This window comes from Mirounga angustirostris, unplaced genomic scaffold (genome assembly GCF_029215605.1).
Source record: "Mirounga angustirostris isolate CCGP_5_RB_7025 unplaced genomic scaffold, mMirAng1.0.hap1 SCAF_17, whole genome shotgun sequence".
NCBI lineage: Eukaryota > Metazoa > Chordata > Mammalia > Carnivora > Phocidae > Mirounga > Mirounga angustirostris.
In genome coordinates, this window is record NW_026991725.1 from 623129 (window position 1) to 642573 (window position 19445).

General features: G+C 44.4%; 3 protein-coding genes across 5 annotated transcripts in view; 1 reads left to right on the forward strand and 2 right to left on the reverse strand.

Moving 5' to 3' along the window:
• LOC123853571 (olfactory receptor 3A10) overlaps positions 1-19445 on the reverse strand; it is a 268345-nt gene that overhangs the window by 81398 nt on the left and 167502 nt on the right. The window lies entirely within an intron of this gene.
• Positions 476-1435, forward strand: LOC123853570 (olfactory receptor 3A2). The gene has a single exon (XM_045888143.1). The coding sequence runs from the start codon at positions 488-490 to the stop codon at positions 1433-1435; it is 948 nt and encodes a 315-aa protein (XP_045744099.1). The 5' UTR covers positions 476-487.
• LOC123853569 (olfactory receptor 1D2) lies at positions 6544-10271 on the reverse strand. The gene has a single exon (XM_045888142.3). It carries the CDS (start codon positions 10234-10236, stop codon positions 9274-9276), a length of 963 nt encoding a protein of 320 aa, XP_045744098.1. The 5' UTR covers positions 10237-10271; the 3' UTR covers positions 6544-9273.

Below are 19445 nucleotides of genomic sequence, written 5' to 3' on the forward strand. Positions count from 1 at the left end.
ATGGGTCTGAGTTTTGCTGTATCTTTGCTTGGCCTTCAACATCTCTAATAACTTTGAAACCTAGGTTTTCAAATGCTTTCTGGTGTCTCTGGAAATACTAATTCTATTTTGAAATCTGCTAATTGGTTTGGGCCGATCTTTCAAAGTAAAATGGAGAAATCCATCTTAATCTCACGACATTTAAAGGGGAAGTCTGCTTTATCTTAATTCATTTTCCCAAGTATTCTGACCCTTTCAAGTAGGAGAGGATGGGAGGGACAAAGTGGTGAGGGGTTTGGGCATCTCAGCTGAGAGCAGAGTAAAGGCATCGAGGTGAAGGAAGAGGTCAGTGAGTGAGGTGTGACCTGGGGAATGGGAATATTATCCCCTAGACAGCTGAGAACTTACCTTAGGCCCTGAACATGGGTGGGTTAAAACATTTATGTTGAATAAATAAATTGGAGTGGACTGATAGCTCCCCTCCTGGGACATTTCCTTACAGAAACTCATGGATCCAGAAGTTAGAGCCAACAGGACGTCTGTTACTGAGTTCATTCTACTGGGCCTAGTAGAAACAGAACAGCTGCAGTCTGTGGTCTTTGTAGTCTTCTTCTTTGCCTACCTGGTCACAGTCGGAGGCAACCTCAGCATCCTGGCTGCCATCTTGGTGGAGCCCAAACTCCATACCCCCATGTACTTCTTCCTGGGGAACCTATCAGTGCTGGATGTTGGGTGCATCACCGTCACTGTTCCCTCGATGTTGGCTCGTCTCCTGTCCCACAAGCGTACAGTTCTCTATGGAGCCTGCCTCACACAGCTTTTCTTCTTTCATCTTCTGGCTGGGATGGACTGCTTTCTGTTGACAGTCATGGCCTATGACCGATTCCTGGCCATCTGCCAGCCCCTTACCTACAGCACTCGAATGAGCCAGACAGTCCAGAGGATATTGGTGTCTGTGTCCTGGGCTTTAGGTTTTACCAATGCACTAAATCACACCATTGCCCTAAATACCCTCAACTTCTGTGGTCCCAATGCAGTCAATCACTTCTACTGTGACCTCCCACAGCTCTTCCAGCTCTCCTGCTCCAGCACCCAGCTCAACAAGCTGTTGCTCTTTGTCGCAGCAGCCTTCATGGCTGTAGCCCCCTTGGTCCTCATCACTGTGTCCTATGCACACGTGGCAGTTGCAGTCCTACGAATCCGTTCAGTGGAAGGCAGGAAGAAGGCCTTTTCCACATGTGGCTCCCACCTCACTGTGGTTTGCTTCTTCTATGGTACTGGCATCTTCAACTACATGCGTCTTGGTTCTGAGGAGTCTTCGGACAAGGATAAAGGGGTTGGGGTCTTTAACACTGTTATCAATCCCATGCTGAACCCACTTATCTACAGCCTTAGAAATCCTGATGTCCAGGGTGCCCTGTGGCGAGTACTTGCGGGGAGGCAGTCACTAACCTAAGGGTTAATAGTATCCCTTCTTTCCTGCCTTCTCTGGGTTAAGAAAACTTCCCATGAAGACAATAACTGGGAAAATCGTCCGTAACCCTATCTCTCACTGCCTGAAGATTTGTGTGATGAATTTATCCTGCAAAGAAGGCCTACATAATTGATTCACACAGCAAATATTTATTAAATTGCTTCTATGATCCAGACACCCTCCTAGGGGACTAGGGAACAAAATAGAAGTCTCTGGACTTATGTGAAACACATTCTAGTTAAGAAAGACAAAATACATAAATGAGCATCATATGTGGAATATCACAGCGATAAAAGCTATAAAGAGAAACAAATAAGATAGCGGGATATGAGCAAGTGCTGTGGGGAAATCGCTGCCTCGTGTATGGCTGTGCTCATTTTTCTGGGTAAGGTTGAAGCCCTAGAAGCTGGGTGGTTCCGGACAGCAATGACCTACAGGGAGGGGCGATTTGGCTAATAGGTAACCCATTAACCTAAGTAACAAAGAATATCACTGTGAAGTTTCTTTCTGGTGGGGCATAAGATTCCATCTAGATCAGAGTGCAGAAAACCATTTTAAACCATTGGCCCAGTGCCAAGTTTATTCTATTCTACACTTCACCTTTCACATCCAAAAAAAAAATCAATTCCTTCTCTTCACTATCACACCAGAACCCAATAGGATGTTTAGTGGACAGACAGGGGCTATAGAGAGAAATAGATCACTAAATTAAAACTACATTAATGTATACATGATATATCTTCATGTCAAAAAAAGAATGTTCCATCTCCACCCCGGCCATGTCTTTGCTATTGGATAAATCCTCTTTTTCACATATATGATAAAGGCTTTGGAAGAATAAGCATTTATACTTCAACCAGGTCCTTTGATTTTTTTCAGTGAGGAATGTACAATATAACCTTTTCCTTCAAAGTCTTATTTTTTCCCTCCCAAATCTCCTAGCTCAGAAAATGCCCATAAATGAAGTTTCTGGGAGCGATGCCTCTTTCTAACTTTATAAATACATCAATACAACTCCAATCCCGAGAATTTTCTCACCTTGATGTTTATCCAGCCTCAGCTCATCCATTTCTGATTTGCATCTTTTCTCCAGCTTCCCTTGGAAGGCTACTTACCCTGTCCTGGCAATCCCACTACCCCTCCACTGTATCATTCCTAAATCTGTCCTATGGCTACACCAGGAGCTTGGCTTCCCTATAATCTCTTCTTGGAGTCACAGAACAGAGGCCAGGTTGAGAGGAGGATGGGAAGAAAACACAGGAGAGTGGGAGGTAGGACAGGAATGAGAGTGGAGGAATGAAGATATAACATGAGGGTATAGGGAGGGACGGGAGAGGATGGTGAACAGAAGGGGTAAGAAGGAAAGATAGAAATTAGGGAAAGGACACAGGAGAACAGGAGATGAGAGAGGATGGGAGAATTGGGATTATCGAACGAGATGCCTCAGGAATGTTGAGCTTGAAGATGAATATGGAGAAAATGAAGAATGAATGATGATGGGAGATGAGAATAAAATTCATACTATGGAATCACTTCCCATCAGCATGTGGCCTTGTAATATCAGCACCTTTGATGTTATTGTTGGGCTCCCCCCAACCCTGCTTCCTTCTAACTAGGAAAAAAAATTAAGTTTTGCTGAAAGTATAATAATGAAAAGTAGTCTAGGTACTCTCTTCTGCTTCCTCTGGCTAGGAGCCAATCCCTCGAGAACAGAGAGTTGAGCTGATAGGGGAAAAGGAGGGTGGACCTGTGTGCTCACCACTGACCCACCCAAGTTGTCAGCCCCCTGCCTTTGGGGACGGTGCCTGCCAATACGGTCTAAGGAGCAGACATGATGTATGTCTCTTTCCTGATATTCTTGGGTCTCCGGACACCTCAGGGTTATAGAAAATGAACTTCCCTCAAAGGGCAAAGTTCTTATGAGTAAAAATCAGGAATGTGGGCTATAACCACATTCCTTTCTATGGTTGGGTTTGTTTCTACCTATACCATAAAGAGCTGGGACAAGATAATCTCCACAGCTCTTCACATTAAATGACCCTTGATTACAATAGGCTGGATGAACTTTTTCCTAGGGCTGAACCCAGAAAACATTTTGAGAACATTATCACCACTACTTCTACTACTCCATCTACCCGATGAGCATTTCACACTGCCCCAACTAGTCTTACCTATTACGCATCAAAGATCTCCAGACCTTGGTGAGACAGAGCAGGGACCGGACTCTGGTCCTCTCAGCCCTAACTGCAAAATCCAGCATTCCTTGATAGCTGAAACTCTGTGCCCCTTGAATAGCATATCTTGAAGGAACGCAGAAGCAGGATATCTACCAAAGGAGGGACTCAAAGACAAAGACCAGCAAGGATGGGACCAAACCAGTCTGTGCCAAGATGGACCCCAAAGATGACTTTCCCCCACTTTCTCTCTCATTATAATACTAAAAATCGTGCCCAGGGGTGGATATTTAACATGCTAATTACACATATGACACATGGAGAAGCATGACCTTTAAGTGTGCAGGTGTCAATAAATCCCTACCTCTCCATGTTTCAAAGACACCCTTTTTCCTCCCCATAGAAAACTTTTCTTCTCCAACTCATGTAATTGCCCCTTCCTTTTCCTCATAAAAAGCCCCTTGCTTTCATCCCATAAGCGGGGCACCGTTTGGGTGTCTACCAGAATCCATGCTCTCTGAATTGCAATTCTTTAATCCTAAATAAATGCTCATTTGCCTCTCGCTGTGGCTCTTTATTTTCCGATTGACAATCCTTCTTTATAATGCTTTATGATTTTGTGTCTCACATTGAGTGGAAAAGATTTTTTCCATCTATATCAGGTAAGATAGGCTAGGTTACACTGTGCTAACAAACAGCCCCTAAAATCTCAATGGCTTTCAACAGCAAAGGTTAAATTCTTATTTATGTGACCTCAATTATTTGATAGATCTAAAAGAGTTGTTGTTTTGATTCTTCATCTTTTTTTTTTATTTTGAGGATGAGAGTAATGACTTCCAATTCAGAGAGGAAGCCAGAAGTCTACATTTTATTTTACCTGATAATTGCTTGTAGTGAACATTTATGGTCTTTCTGACTTCTATTTCCCCTTTTCTAACAGCTATTAGTTCCTATTTGGCATCTGGGTGGTTCCTGGGCATGTGGTTCCACCTGAGGCATTTGCATATGTCACTGGCCTGGCCGCAGTGATGGTTCTATGTGGGCATGTGGCCTAAGCTAGTTTCATACAATTCTTTATAGTGAGTAAGGAAAGGGTTAAGGTCTAGGCAGGGAGAGGTAGGGGGCCCCTGGCTGGGCTCTGAAACTAGTCCTGACTGGCAAAAGTGCTAAGACAGAGTGAACAAGAGATAAGAGAATAGACCAGACCACCTGGCCCTGAATGTCAGGGAGTATTTTTCTTTGGCGGCTATGGTGTAATCCCAGAAAATAACCAAACCTCGAAGAATTAAGTCATTAAGGGTGTTATCAATAGTCTTTGCTCAAACCAAGAGGGCACAAGAATCTCAAGGCCACAAGCTTCTCAGTCAGTTCTCTATAAAAGACTGCCACTAAAAACCTTCAGTGGCAACCCATTCAGGACCCCTCTCACTCTAGAGAGCTTCTTCTTTGCTTTCTGGTCTCAACCTTCACTTAATAAACTGTCATTTCACTTCACCGTTTTGTGTCCGTGAGATTCATTTTTTGACTCCGTGATACAAGAACCCTGCAATCCTGTAACAATACTAGCATTTCACAACTGGGTTTCCATGATAGAATTAAGCCCTATACAAAATTATCTGAATGACAATTTTCTCAATTCTCCCAAGGCTCCACAGCTAGCAACATTCTAGATGCACAGGACAGAAGCTAACTCACTACATAGAATGGATACCTTAGGTTATTAGAACTCAATTCCCTTTGGAACTGTGGCTGAGAAGAGCCACTCTAGACTTGCTCCTCATAAAGGAAGCTTTCAACTTTTAATGTTTGTGGGCCCTGCACCTGGGCTCCCAAGAAAGATACACTTTACCAAGGTCACAATGACGTCACCAAACTTCAAAGCACAAGCTCTTTCTGCCCTGAGCACACATTGTACATCGGTTTCATTAGCAAATAACTTAAAAGAAACATTTCAAACACAAGATGAGAGTAAAAATCTCCCAGAGTTCTGTTCCCACACCTCCAAAGCCTGCACTCTTGCACGTACTAAAAGCATAAGATAAAGTCTGTAATTTTCTGAAATATCCTTCATCATGATGATTTGTAACTCTTGATGTAACAAAAACAAATGATCCTGGAGTAAACATTCCTTCTCCAGAGCACTCTCTTCTTTGTGAAGATTGTGTATCCCAGGCAGCTCTCCTCACTTGGGCTCTAATAAAACTCTCCACCTTTTTTTGTTTTTTTTTTAAATAAACTCGAAAAGGTTTGTTCATTTTGTGTCAACACTCCTGGTCAAGCCAAGAAACATCTTTGCCCCGAGAAGTCTGAGAAGCATCAAAAAGCTACCAAATGAACTGAAGGGCCAAAACGCAGGGAAAAAAAGAATCCCAGAGAGACACTGCTGACAATTTCCCTGCTTTCCCCACAAGCCATTTGTTGATTCTAAGACCGGGGCTGAGAGGCTGGGAGCAGAAGGTGCGGCTGAGGGGCTGAGCCGTGAGCCAAGCTTTAGCAGGCTTATGGAGCCAGAGAGACAAAACGTGGAGGCAGAGTCCTGACAGAGGGAAGCACTCCAGGTTTTCAGTTGGGACTTCCAACATGCTACATTCTAGAAGTAACACACAATAGGAAATAGGCTAACCCTCATTAACAATGTGCCTGAAACCACAGGATAGTACTGAACCCTATATATACTATGTTTTTTCCACATACATACCTAGGACAAAGTATAATTTATAAAGTAGGTACAGCAAGAGATTAAGAGCAATAAGAAGATAAAACAATTATAACAATGAACTGTAATAGAAATTGTGTGAATGTGTTCTTTCCCTCTCTTAAAATATCTTAGCTCCTTTTGTGGTGATGTGAGGATGATAAACTGCCTACATGAGGAGAGGAAGTGAGATGAGTAGCATAGGCAAAAGTATCCTGTAGCATCAGGATACTTTTGATGTTCTGAGGATGTGTCAGGAGGACCATCTGCTTCCTGACTGTGGTTGACCACAGATAACCAAAACCACAGAAAGCAAAACCACACTTAAGGGGCGACTACTGTATAATCAGAGCTTATGTCCCAGAAGTTTTTACTAGGCTATGGGGAAAATGCCTAAATGTCCTGGAGTAACAACCATTTCTCACAATCTGCCACAGCTCAAAAGGCCAAGTTAAGCCACATTAACACTCAGGATTTTAAATAAAATATATTTATTGGGATGAAGAGGACAAAGAAGAAAACAGAGATATGAGCTGTCATTACCCCTCCTTCTACCTCCTGTGTCCAAGTGTGTCCAAGGGAGATACTCCCATGGTCTGGCTGTCATCTCTTCTGGATGACTGAGGAAGAAGTGACTCATTGTGGAGCAGAACTTGGCTCCTGAGGGACACCATCCTACCAGCAGGGAGTAATACCCTACTGCAGCACAGCCTTGCTGTGTCCAGGGCCTGCCTTCTAGTGCTTTCCTTTGTTGGTGAAAGAGGGGGAGGCTTTTATCTCATGGGCACAGCTTCCGGGAGAGTAACAGATCAGAAGCTGAGCTCACCAGAAACCCTGTCCCACCTTTGTAGAACAATGTTGCTAAAGAAGCACAAAGTTGCTTTTGCTTTTGCCTGTTGCACTTAAAAGTTCTGGAGCTTCCTCTCCTTCCATCCCTCAAGGTCAATAAACACAAACAAAACAAAAATAGGATCTCTTGGCCCCTCCAATTAAAGTCTAGGATATTATAAACTTTGTGGAGGATGTTTCAGGAAATGTATCAAAGGCTCTGAACAATAAAAACATTTGGCCCCGCAATTCCATTTCACCAGTTTCCCCTGAGGAAACAATAACAGAGACGCACACGGAGATGGTATTGCCAAGTTGCAAACAATAGGAAAACTGAACGCAACTAAATATTGAAACAGTGTGTTAAATGAATTCTGCTATATTCATTAAATTGCACACTGAAATACTGTATAGGCCTTAAGTTGCAATGCAGCCGAATATTTACTAACATAGAAAGGCATTATTAAGTGAAAAAGCAAGTTGCAAAACAATTTGAATTCATTCTGAAATATAGATGTATTGAGCAGAGATCAAAGTTTGGAATTTATACCAAATGTTTTAGAATTTATATCAAATAGTTGTCTTTGGGTAGCAGACAGACAGGTAAGTATTTGGGGTTTATTTTTATTTTAGTATTTCTGCAGGAAATGCACATTGTTGGTTTACTAAAAACAATGAAAGTTAAAATTAATAGACATCCTGTAGTACCTCATTGTCTACAGACTCTATTTCGAGCCCCTCTATAAGACGTTGGAGGCCATTTGAAATCCCTCCCACCTACTCCCTCAGCTTCACCACAGGTTGCTGCTTGTCTCACCAGGTACTCTCAGTTGGGTCACACCCTCACCTACCAGGCTTTTTCCTGCCTCTTTGTCTTTGTCCATCTGTTTCTGCTTAATAACAACCACAACAACTATGGGCCAATGACTATTTCATGTAATCCTCACAGCTACCCTCTGAGTGACATGATGTTATTGTACTCAACGTTCAGATGAGAACACAAGGCCTAGCCAGGGACGACCATGACCACACAAGGGACCACACACGGGCTAGGACGAGAACGTTGGCTGGCTACTGCAGATAGGAAGACTCCCCTCCACACCATGTCCCTCCTCTCTCACAGTGATCTTACTTTGCCCTGCCACTTTTCCTGGGTAACTCTTCATGTGGCATGGTGTTGCTTAAGTCTCAGCTCAGCTGTCACCACCCTAAGGAAGCCTTCCCTGAATCCTCCCTCACTAACAAGCCAAGCTAGGCTTTCCTCCTTTGTGCCCCCTAACCCTCCTGCCCAGAGCATAACCACTGCCTTCAGACATTGCCTTAAAACACTCTTCTTCCCTGTCTATTGTGAGCTCCTGATTCATGTTTGTACCCTAGATTGGGGCCCTTAATAGGCACCCAGTCATTATCAATTACTTGAATTGAACCTCAGATCAATTCAATTCTCCATCGGTCAAAGTCTAGTCTGGCTCCACTGATGATCGGCGAAGGATTGCTCCCTCTTTGGAACTGCCACAGCCCAGTGACTAACCTTGTCCGGTGCTATTCAGTTTCTATTCATCGCATTTTACGTGGCTGGCTGAACCTAAGTAGAGATTGAGTCTCACTGTTACCTCCTGCCTTCTGCTGCCTCCACAACCATTCCTATTCATGAGCTTGTGTTGAGAAGCTGGGGAGTTTTGTGTTGAGTGAAGGATTGAGTGGTAGCAAACAGAAGAGACGGGGCAATGGAGTGAGGAGCCACGGTAATGAAGGATGGGCTGCCCAGGGCTAGGGTCTTCCCCCAGAACTCAGGACCATGAGTGGATGTGTGCTAGAGAACACCAGAGACCCACCCCTCCCCGGGCCATAACTTGGCATATTTTGAAAGGCTGGGATGGTGGCCCTGTGGTCTTATGATCAGGAAAGTTGAAAGAATGATCCTGTAAAATTCTAGTATTAGTGTTAGCATTGCCAAGGCTGGCAAGGTCTGGGGGACACTGGGTTACATAGAGGTGTCTTTTCTTCATCACAGATATAATATAAGCCCATTCTGAGCTAATCACTCTCCTGTCTCCCATAGGATAATGCCTTGCACATGGTAGAGGAAACTCTCAGTCTCCAATTCGATACCCAAAATTATCTCAGAGCAACCTCTGGAGGGGTTTCCCTAGGAGCAGTCTTCCCAGAGCCCCATGCATGTCCTTGTTCCTCAGGCTGTAGATGAAAGGGTTCATCATGGGGGTCACCACAGCATACATCACTGTGGCTACTGAGTCCTTCATGGAGTACGTTTGGAGGGGCTGCAGATATACCATACCAAGTGTCCCATAGAAGAGGGACACCACAGCCAAATGGGAGGCACAGGTGGAGAAAGCTTTGTACTTCCCAGTGGCTGAGGGTATTCGGAGGATGGCTTTGACAATTCGGGCATAGGACATGATCATGAACCCTAAGGGGGTGAGGAAGATAAAGCAACCTGTAGCAATCAGCGCTGTGTGACTGACTTGGGTGTTGGAACATGCAAGCCTCAGCAGGACGTACATCTCACAGAAGATGTAGTGGATCTTCTGGGAACCACAAAATGTCACCCTGGTCATGAGGAGGGTATGGGTGAGGCCATAGAGGACAGAAAGTGCCCAACACAAGGTGAGGAGCAAAACACAGAGCCCAGGGCTCATGGCCGTGGTGTAGTGGAGGGGGCGGCAGATGGCCACATAGCGGTCATATGCCATTGTGGCCAGGATGAGGTTGTCCAGGGCCACCAAGGAGACCAGGAAGTAGAGCTGTGTTAGACACCCCGCATAGGAGATGGCTTTGTTCTGAGACTGGAGGCTCACTAGCATCTTGGGGATTGTATTGGTGACAAAGAAGAGGTCTGTGAAGGAGAGGTTGGCCAGGAAGAAGTACATGGGAGTGTGCATGCGGGGATCAAAGCTGATGGCCAGGATGATGAGCACATTTCCCACCACTGTGACCAGGTACATGGACAGGAACATCCAGAACAGGACCCGCTGCTGCTCAGGACTCTCTGAGAGCCCCAGGAGCAGGAACTCAGAGATGCCACTGTGATTGCTTCCATCCATTTCCCCAACTGTCTGCAACATAGGCACCAACAAATGTTTGTTTATTAAGTGTCCTCAATTGAACAAAGACATTCATATAAGCACAATTAACTGTTTTCTTGGCATTAAAATATCTGACTAAATTTTACAATTTAAAAATGTTATTATCAAGGGGCGCCTGGGTGGCTCAGTCGTTGGGCGTCTGCCTTCGGCTCGGGTCATGATCCCAGGGTCCTGGGATTGAACCCCGCGTCGGGCTCCCTGCTCCGCGGGAAGCCTGCTTCTCCCTCTCCCACTCCCCCTGCTTGTGTTCCCTCTCTCGCTGTGTCTCTCTCTGTCAAATAAATAAAATCTTTAAAAAAAAAATGTTATTATCAAAGTATAATTGATATACAATGTTATATTAGTTTCAGGTATACAACAGTGATTTGGCAATTCTGTGCATTATGCAATGCTTACCACAGTATATGTAATCACCATCTGTCACTATACAATGTTATTACAATATTATTGGCTATATTCCCTATACTGTACTTCTCATTTCTGCGGCTTATTTTATAAATGGAAGTTGATAGTTCTTAATCAAGGTCCCACCCACCTCCGCTCTGGCAACCACCAGTTTGCTCTCTGTATTTAAATGTCTGTTTGTTTTTTTTGTTTGTTTCTCAGTGTGGAGTCTGCTTTAGATTCTTTCTCCCTCTCCCTCTGCCCCTCCCATTTGTGCTCGCTCTCTCTCTCTAAGATATATAAATAAATCTTTTTTTTTTAAAGATTTTATTTTTATTTATTTGAGAGAGAGAGAATGAGAGACAGAGAGCATGAGAGGGAGGAGGGTCAGAGGGAGAAGCAGACTCCCCGCCAAGCAGGGAGACCGATGCGGGACTCGATCCCGGGACTCCAGGATCATGACCTGAGCCGAAGGCAGTCGCTTAACCAACTGAGCCACCCAGGCGCCCTAAATAAATCTTTTTTAAAAAGACAAGAGACAAGAAGTGTTGACAGGAATGTGGAGAAAAGGGAACTCTTGTGGGAATGCAAACTGGTGTAGCCACTGTGGAAAACAGTATGGAGGCTCCTACAAAAATTAAAAATATAATATCTTAAGTTAACAAGAAACTAATAACTTGGAAAATCCTTATGCAACTCAGTCATTCCAGCAACATCTAATCTGGCATACTCAATATTACAGGAATAATGTCTATGTCTTATTTAAAATTCTATCATCTTACTATACTCAACAATGTCATTTTGTGACTTTGGAAACAAACAAAAGGACATGGTTTTGATTAAGCAATTTTTAGTTCTAGAAATTTATCTTAAAAAAGATATTATCAGGCAATATAAAAAATGTATATATGTTTATGAGAGCCTTGTTAATAATAGTAAAAATGTAGAAACAACATAAACATTCAACAGTAGACACTTTGCTTAAAAAATTACAGAATAGGCAAATCCATAGAGACATTAAGTCAACTCTGGTTGCCAGGAGCTGTGGGAAGGGCAAAGGAGACTGTTAATGAGCCCGGGACTTCTTTTGGGAGTCACGAAAATGTTCTAAAATTAGATTGTGGTGACATTTGTGCAATTCTGTGAGCATATTGAAACCATTGAGTTGTATACTTTCAATGGGTTAATTTTAATGGTATTGGTGGTATACACGGTATACATGTATTCACAATGGTATATATCTCAATAAAGCTCTTTTAAAAAATTATGTAGTCCATTAAATCAGAGATTAGGAACATCATAAATGATGTTAAAATTTTTCCTCATTTGTATGTGGAAAGATGTTTATAATAATTGCTGAATCAAAATTCCAGTTCGTTCTTACACAATAAAATAGAAAACGTGCAGTTTTGACTTGAGCTAGAGATGCCTGCCCCGTGTTGGGAGTGTGAGGAGGAGGAACGGGGAAATGCGTGGCAAGTGCTTAGCGCTGGCTCAGCCCCCTCCCCAGCCATCCGGGTGCCTGGACTGGGGGGTGGGGGTGGGGGAGAGGGCTGGGACTCCTCCTTCACAGGAGCGAGTGTCAGAGGCAGGTAACAAGGTTGGGGAAAGCCAGAGGACGTTTCAGGGACATTGGCCCATCTGCTTTCTAGCCCTCAAGGCAAGTGTCCCCCACATCTTGGTGTCCATCAAAATCACCTGTGATGCAGATTTTTTTTAAAGATTTTATTTATTTATTTGACAGGGAGAGGGACATAGCAAGAGCAGGAACACAAGCAGGGGGAGCGGGAGACGGAGAAACAGGCTTCCCGCAGAGCAGGTAGCCCAATGCAGGGCTCGATCCCAGGACCCTGGGATCATGACCTGAGCTGAAGGCAGACGCTTAATGACTGGGCCACCCAGGAGCCCATGTGATGCAGATTTTTAAAAGATGCTCTGGTCCCCTTCCTTGAGATGATTCAGTGGCTCTGTGCTGAGGACCAAGTCCTTTTAGCAGTCACCTGGTGATTCTCACTGTGCAGAAATGCTGTTCTGAGTCTGAAAGACTCAATGGGTTCTGAACACTTGTGTGGTCAGATGGCCTTAGAGACACAAACCCCTCTGTAGTTAGGGCAGAGAGTGTAGGAAAAGTATTCCACACTTGATGTTGGAAAACTGTCCTTTGGTCCCTCCTGTGTTGCTCCCTAACTGCAGGACCTTGAGGAGGGCGTGCAACCTCCCTGAGCCTCCTTATCCCACGCAGGAAGCCTTTCTTGCAGGTTTGAGAATCACATGCAACAGAGCATGTGACAGCACTTGGAAAACTGGAGAGCGTTATAAAGATTGGAGGCATTGTTATTTACCTTTAAATACTAAAGTGTTAGATTATATAAAGAATTTTCAAAGTATGTGAGTATGTTTGTGTGATTTAGCAAATGGAGAAGAAAAGAGATAAGGGAAGGAAGGAAGAGAGAGAGAGGCTGTGACATCCAAAACTTACTCACTGCTCGGTGCTGGTGTTAGAGCTCACTCATTCTGTTGCCTCCACTTTTCTCCTCCATTCAACGAAAATTCACAGTCAGGACATAAAGGATCTTAAGTAAGACTGTGGGACTCGGGGCTGGAACAAGGTAAAGGTGAAAAGCAGGGGAGCTGGTGCCTGGATCTTTGATCCCCTAGCAGAGGAGACCAACTATAAGGCTGTGGGCACCCCAGCAAAGCTGGGGGGCCCGAGAGCCACTGCCTGAGCCCCGAGTTCAGGAAGGAAGTGGCTGAGTCAGGACTGTGTCAGGCCTATTTGTTAATTTTGGGGAGGCCTCAGGGAAGCAATCCCAAGGCAGCTTCTTCTGACAAACATGAGTAATCACTCCAATGAACAAGGGTCTTGGGAAATGAGTCTTGTTTACAAGGAGTAAGCCAGATTCTCCTTCCCTCTTCTTCCACTTTGTCGCTTCCCCCTGCCCCCTCCCTCCCTATTTAAGATGGATAGGATGAGTTTGGATGTCCCAAACCATAGATCACCTCAGCTCATGCTCTCTTTGACCAAACTCCTAGCACCACTGACTCAGAGATGATAGGATTCTAGATTCAAACAAGCCTATCTACCCCCTCCACACCCTCTAAATGGAGGAACTGGAATTTTAGCATCCCTGTCCAGAGAACACTTTGTCTTGTCTTTGTATCGTCTCTCTGATGGGGAGCTCATTACCTTAAAACAAATTTCAAGAAAAGTGCTTCTAGTCTCATAGTTGGTAGTTGTAAAACAAATGTCTCCATTTGCAGTCCTCATCTAGGATACACTGCTGGAGGAGAGGATGAATGACCTCAGATTGTTCCTGGGTCCACTACTAGATGGGCCTCAATTAATTTATTGAATTGTTCTAGGCGTCAGTTTCCCCACTTTTCAAATCTAAAAATAACAAACCCTCCACTGGTCAAGTTTTGGGGTTTTTTTTCACTTTTTAAAAAAATTATTGTGTTATATTAATCACCATACATTATATCATTAGCTTTTGATGTAGTGTTCCATGATTCATTGTTTGCGTATAACATCCAGTGTTCCATGCAGTCACAGGTGTCTTGGTGCTTCCAGCCAGCCACCCCATGGAGTCAGTTCGTATAGTTGGCCTCTCTCCTGCTGCCCAAGTCCCTACACTCAGTCTTTACAAGCCGGACCCCTTTCTGGGAGCAGCCCAGACACCCAACACCTTTCATCAATAAACAACCTCAGTTATACTCATGCCTGGGGGTCTACCTTCCTTCCTTCTTACTCGATTCCTGTATTATTTATTGATTGCAGGCATTGGGCTAGGTGCTGGGGAAACCACCATGAACAGGGTGGACACAACCGCCTCCCCTCACGGATCTTACAGACCAGTACAGGAGAGATCTTCTAAAAGAAGACACCCAGGGAAGAAAGCAATCACAACAATGAGTGCCCCAAGGAAGAAGTAATCTGAAATAGAGAATAACTGGGGGATGAATGGGCACCTTCTCAGATTGGTTGGTCAGGGAAAGTCTCCTTGAGAGACATTCAAGCTGAGACCAGATGGCTGAGAGGGTGCCAGCTCCTCAGGGAGTCAGGGAAAGAGCTTTCTGGAGAGAGGGGACAACATCTGCAAAGCAAAAAAACGTGTGTTCAAGGACTGCAAGAAAGCCAGTGCTGGTGCTTTGTCAGCAAAACCATAAGGGGCACAAGTTGAGTGGGAGGAGGTGCACAGGGGCAGATGAAGCCAGGGAGTCATTATGGCTTTTATTCTAACTGCAACAAGGAGTCATCGAAGCATTTTCAGCTGGTGGAGCAGGATGGTTTGATTTAGGTTGAATGGCTCACTCTGGTTGCCATGAGGATAACAGGCTAGAGATAGACCGGAACAGTCGTGGCCCAGGTGAGTAGGGACAGTGGACTGCACCAGGATGGGAGTAGGAGAGAGAGGAAAAGAGATGATCTAGCTACCTTTGGAGATGAAATCATGAAGTTCAATAGAGGACTGGACCCTAGAGATATAAGAAAGGGTAAACTCTGGGCACCTGGGGGTGCCTGGGTGGCTCAGTTGGTTAAGCGACTGCCTTCAGCTCGGGTCATAATCCTGGAGTCCCTGGATCGAGTCCCCCATCGGGCTCCCTGCTAGGCGGGGAGTCTGCTTCTCCCTCTGACCCTCCCCCCTCTCATGTGCTCTCTCTCATTCTCTCTCTCTCAAATAAATAAAATCTTTAAAAAAAAAAAAAAAAAAACTCTGGGCACCTGGGTGGCTCAGTTGGTTGGGCGTCCCAGTCTTGGTTTCTGCTCAGGTCATGATCCCAGAGTCCTGGGATCAAGCCCCACGTCAAGTTCCCAGCTCAGCAAGGAGTCTGCTTCTCCCTCTCCCTCTGCCCCTCCCCCGCACTTGCTTGCTCGCTCGCTCTCTCTCGAAATAATAGATCATAAAAAAAAAAGAAAGAAAGGGTAAAATCAAGGATGACCTTTTATTTCTGACTTGAGGGACCTAAGGAAGGAGCATGAGGAATTAACATAGGGAAGAGTTTGAACTTCTGAGAGGTGAGCAGGGGAGACAGCAAGAAGATATTTAGGTATAAGACCTCTTAGATGGTGGCATAAATTTGGAAGACATTCACATATACAAGATACGTAGAGCCATAGAGACATATAATTTGACACTATAATTCTACTGCTATGGGTAGAAGTCCTAATAAATCATCCAAAATGGAATCAGCTTTATAAACAAACATATCTGTCACAATATTATTTATAATTTTTTAAATAAAAAGGTCTTAAATGCGGGCGCCTGGGTGGCTCAGTTGGTTAAGCGACTGCCTTCAGCTCAGGTCATGATCCTGGAGTCCCTGGATCGAGTCCCACATCGGGCTCCCTGCTCAGCAGGGAGTCTGCTTCTCCCTCTGCCCTTCCCCCATCTCATGTGTTCTCTCTCATTCTCTCTCTCTCAAATAAATAAATAAAATCTTAAAAAAAAAAAAAAAGGTCCTAAATGCCTATCAATTAGGAAATGCTTAAGCCTATGATGCTACCTATAACTGGTGAAATATTATGCAACATGTTTCTGGGCATGGGAAATTTCTTATGCGATAAGACAACAAAAGGAAAACTATTTCTACATGCACACAAAAAATATTAGAAGTAAATATACCAACATATTACATGCAGTCATCTCTGGGTGATGGGATTAGAGGTGATTTTTACTTATGTTTGTTTCCCACTAGACCAAGATCTAGGTTTTCTCTGGGTAAGAATCACTCATTCCTCTCAAATCCACAGGGCCCAGCCCAAGACTTGGGGCCTAGAGGACATTACTGGTATTTGCCTGTTGGGAGATTATTTGGTTAAGGCTCCATCCAGCAAGATTTGGCTTCCTCCATACTCCTCAGCTCAGATGTTAATTACTAAGAAACTACTATGGCCCACAGGCTCAAGAAATTTAGGTTTGGGAGTTTCTTAAACAGTGTCTGAGAATGTGGGCTCTGAAGCCCCTCAGAGCAGCATGACATTGGGTAAAACTGACATACACTCCTCCTGAAACACGCTTTCTGGTTCCAGGACCTTAAGTCTCTCAGAGCTATACAAAGAAACAAAGGAGCCACCTTAACAAATTCTTTGAACATGAATTGACAAATACATCTGCAGAGTATGCCATATGCTTCCATGAGCACTTAAAGGAAAACATCAAGGCCCTTGACTTCGGTCGAGCATTCAGGCAATCACTTTTCATCCACAGATATTTGCTGATACCTCGTGGGCATCGATCCTTGCCCTGAGCACTGAGGCACAGCGCTGTATCACACATAGTTGAAGTTCAGTTTTCAGTCTCCTGGGACCAGGACATAAACTTGTGCAAAGAGGAAATAACAAGACATCTCAGCCTGGATTCTCTCTCGGAGCCCAGAGATAGGACCGGCTCCACGAAGCCCCCCAGAGAAATGAGGAACTAGGCTGCAAAGTTGCATCAGGAGCATCCCTCCAGAATCCGTCATCAGACTGCCTCAGGGCTCCATCTGTTTCCTCACTAATGAGGCTCTAGGGAATTTCTGCTTCCTCTGGTCTTCAGGCTCTGATGTAGATGCTGAAGTCAATCACTAGGTAAGGTCTCTGCAACCCAGTGAAGCCCACATAGTAAGTAAAAGGTTGGATTATTTTGAAATACTCTGAAAACCTGGTCCTGGAGACCCTCAGAACAGCAGGTTATTATTACTCTCTGAAGCAAAGTGGGGCACCATCTTTGCTCTTTCACATCCCAAACCGGGATCTCCAGAAGGAGAGTGAAAATAGTGGTGGAGAAGTGTGTGGTTGCTCTTGTCTTGATTTTTGTTTTCTTTGGGTCCAGAGTTGAGTAAATTATAGACCCTCAGTTCATTGCACATTATAACCACCATTCCTTTCAAGGTGTGTCTCTGGTTTTATTGTCTTTTATAAGCTCCAATCTCCACTCACTCCCTCTTTCCCCACATAGACAACCACTCCAATATACCCATGTAAACCAGAAGAATACATGTCTTTGCATGTCTGTGTATTTTATATACATAAATAGTATGATGCTGTAGATCCCATTATGTCTCTTACTTCTTGCAGTAACACTATTTTTTATGATTCTTTCTCCTTGTTCTGTGGACACCAACTCCCTGCTACTCTTACCTCTTTCCAATCCATTCTTTATATGCACCACAGTAATTTTCTTAAAGTTTAACTTGGCGCCTATCACTTTCCTGCCTAACTCATTTCAAGAACTTCCTATTACAATTAGAAAAAAATGTGGGGCGCCTGGATGGCTCAGTCGGTTAAGAGTCTGACTTCTGCTCAGGTCATGATCCCAGGGTCCTGGGATCGAGTCCCACATCGAGTCCTGCATCAAGCCCCACATTGGGCTCCACGCTCAGCGGGGAGTCCGCTTGAGACCTTCTCTCCCTCTGCCCCTCCCCCCGCTCATTCTCTCTTTCTCAAAAAAATAAATACAATCTTTAAGAAAAAAGAAAAATGTAAAACAATGTATAAGCTCCTACCTAGTCTCACTCCTACATATACCTGCAACCCCAACCATTATCATTCTCTCTTTTTTTTTTTAAGATTTTATTTATTTGACAGAGAGAGACACAGCGAGAGAGGGAACACAAGCAGGGGGAGTGGGAGAGGGAGAAGCGAGCTTCCCGCGGAGCAGAGAGCCTGATGTGGGGCTCGATCCCAGGACCCTGGGATCATGACCTGAGCCGAAGGCAGACGCTTAACGACTGAGCCACCCAGGTGCCCCATATCATTCTCTTTCAATTCCCAAAACTTCAGCTATGTTGGCTTTCTTTCAGTTCTTTGAATTCACAGAGCTGTTTCATCTCAGGGTTTTTGCCTTTGTTTTCCTTTGGAAACTCTTCCCTCAACTTTTTGAATGGCTTTCTCTTTCTCAGCCTTTGGGCTTTAGCTTAATTGCATAAATTGATACAGCCATTTTGGAGAGTCTTTTGCAATACATTATTGTTATCTTGTGTCAGGTTCCCTGGAAGCAGAGTGGCTCATGGGAAGTGTGAGAGCGGTTTATTGAAGGCATACCCTCAGAAGAAGATAGAGGTAAGTAGGACTCAGTACATTAGCTTCAACCTGGTCTTGAGAGGAGCTCAAGAACATGAATTGCATCCATTGAATCAATTCTAACCAAACGTAAGGAGCCAGCTTTGTCTACCCAGTGTTGGTCAGTCCCTGGCCACTGGCTGCCCCTCTACTTCCCAGGGCAGTAAAGGGAGGGTGCTTAACATCTCTGGCCAGAGAAAGGGCATAAGCCATTAGCAGCCAACATTCACGCAGCGGGGCGGGTGGTAATGAACTAACCAGTGAAAGGTACCAACAGCATACAGTAGTAAGATTTAAGGTGCACCTGGCCTTCCTTCCAGCAATTCCTTCTTGTCAGTATATTCTAGAGAATATACTGTCCATCTGTCCATCTGCCCATCCATCCATCCATCCATCCATGCATCTGTCTATCTATCATCTATCTACCTATCTACCTAGTTATCTATCTACCTATCTGTGTAAATGATCATCTCTCCTATTACCTAGCAATCTCATTCCTGGGCATATACTTTAGAGAATTTTTTTTTTTTTAAGATTTTATTTATTTATTTGAGATGGGGTGGGAGAGCATGAGTTGGGGGGAAGGGCAGAGGGAGAAGCAGACTCCTTGTTGAATAGGGTCATGATCTCAGGGTCCTGGGATCGAGCCCCGCATCGGGCTCCCTGCTCTGTGGGAAGTCTGCTTCTCCCTCTCCCACTCCCCCTGCTTGTGTTCCCTCTCTCTCTGTCTCTCTCTGTCAAATAAATAAAATCTTAAAAA

Bases quoted from the DNA above. Each gene is read 5' to 3' on its own strand.
- LOC123853569 (XM_045888142.3), bottom strand. From the start codon at position 10,236: ATGTTGCAGACAGTTGGGGAAATGGATGGAAGCAATCACAGTGGCATC.
- LOC123853570 (XM_045888143.1), top strand. From the start codon at position 488: ATGGATCCAGAAGTTAGAGCCAACAGGACGTCTGTTACTGAGTTCATT.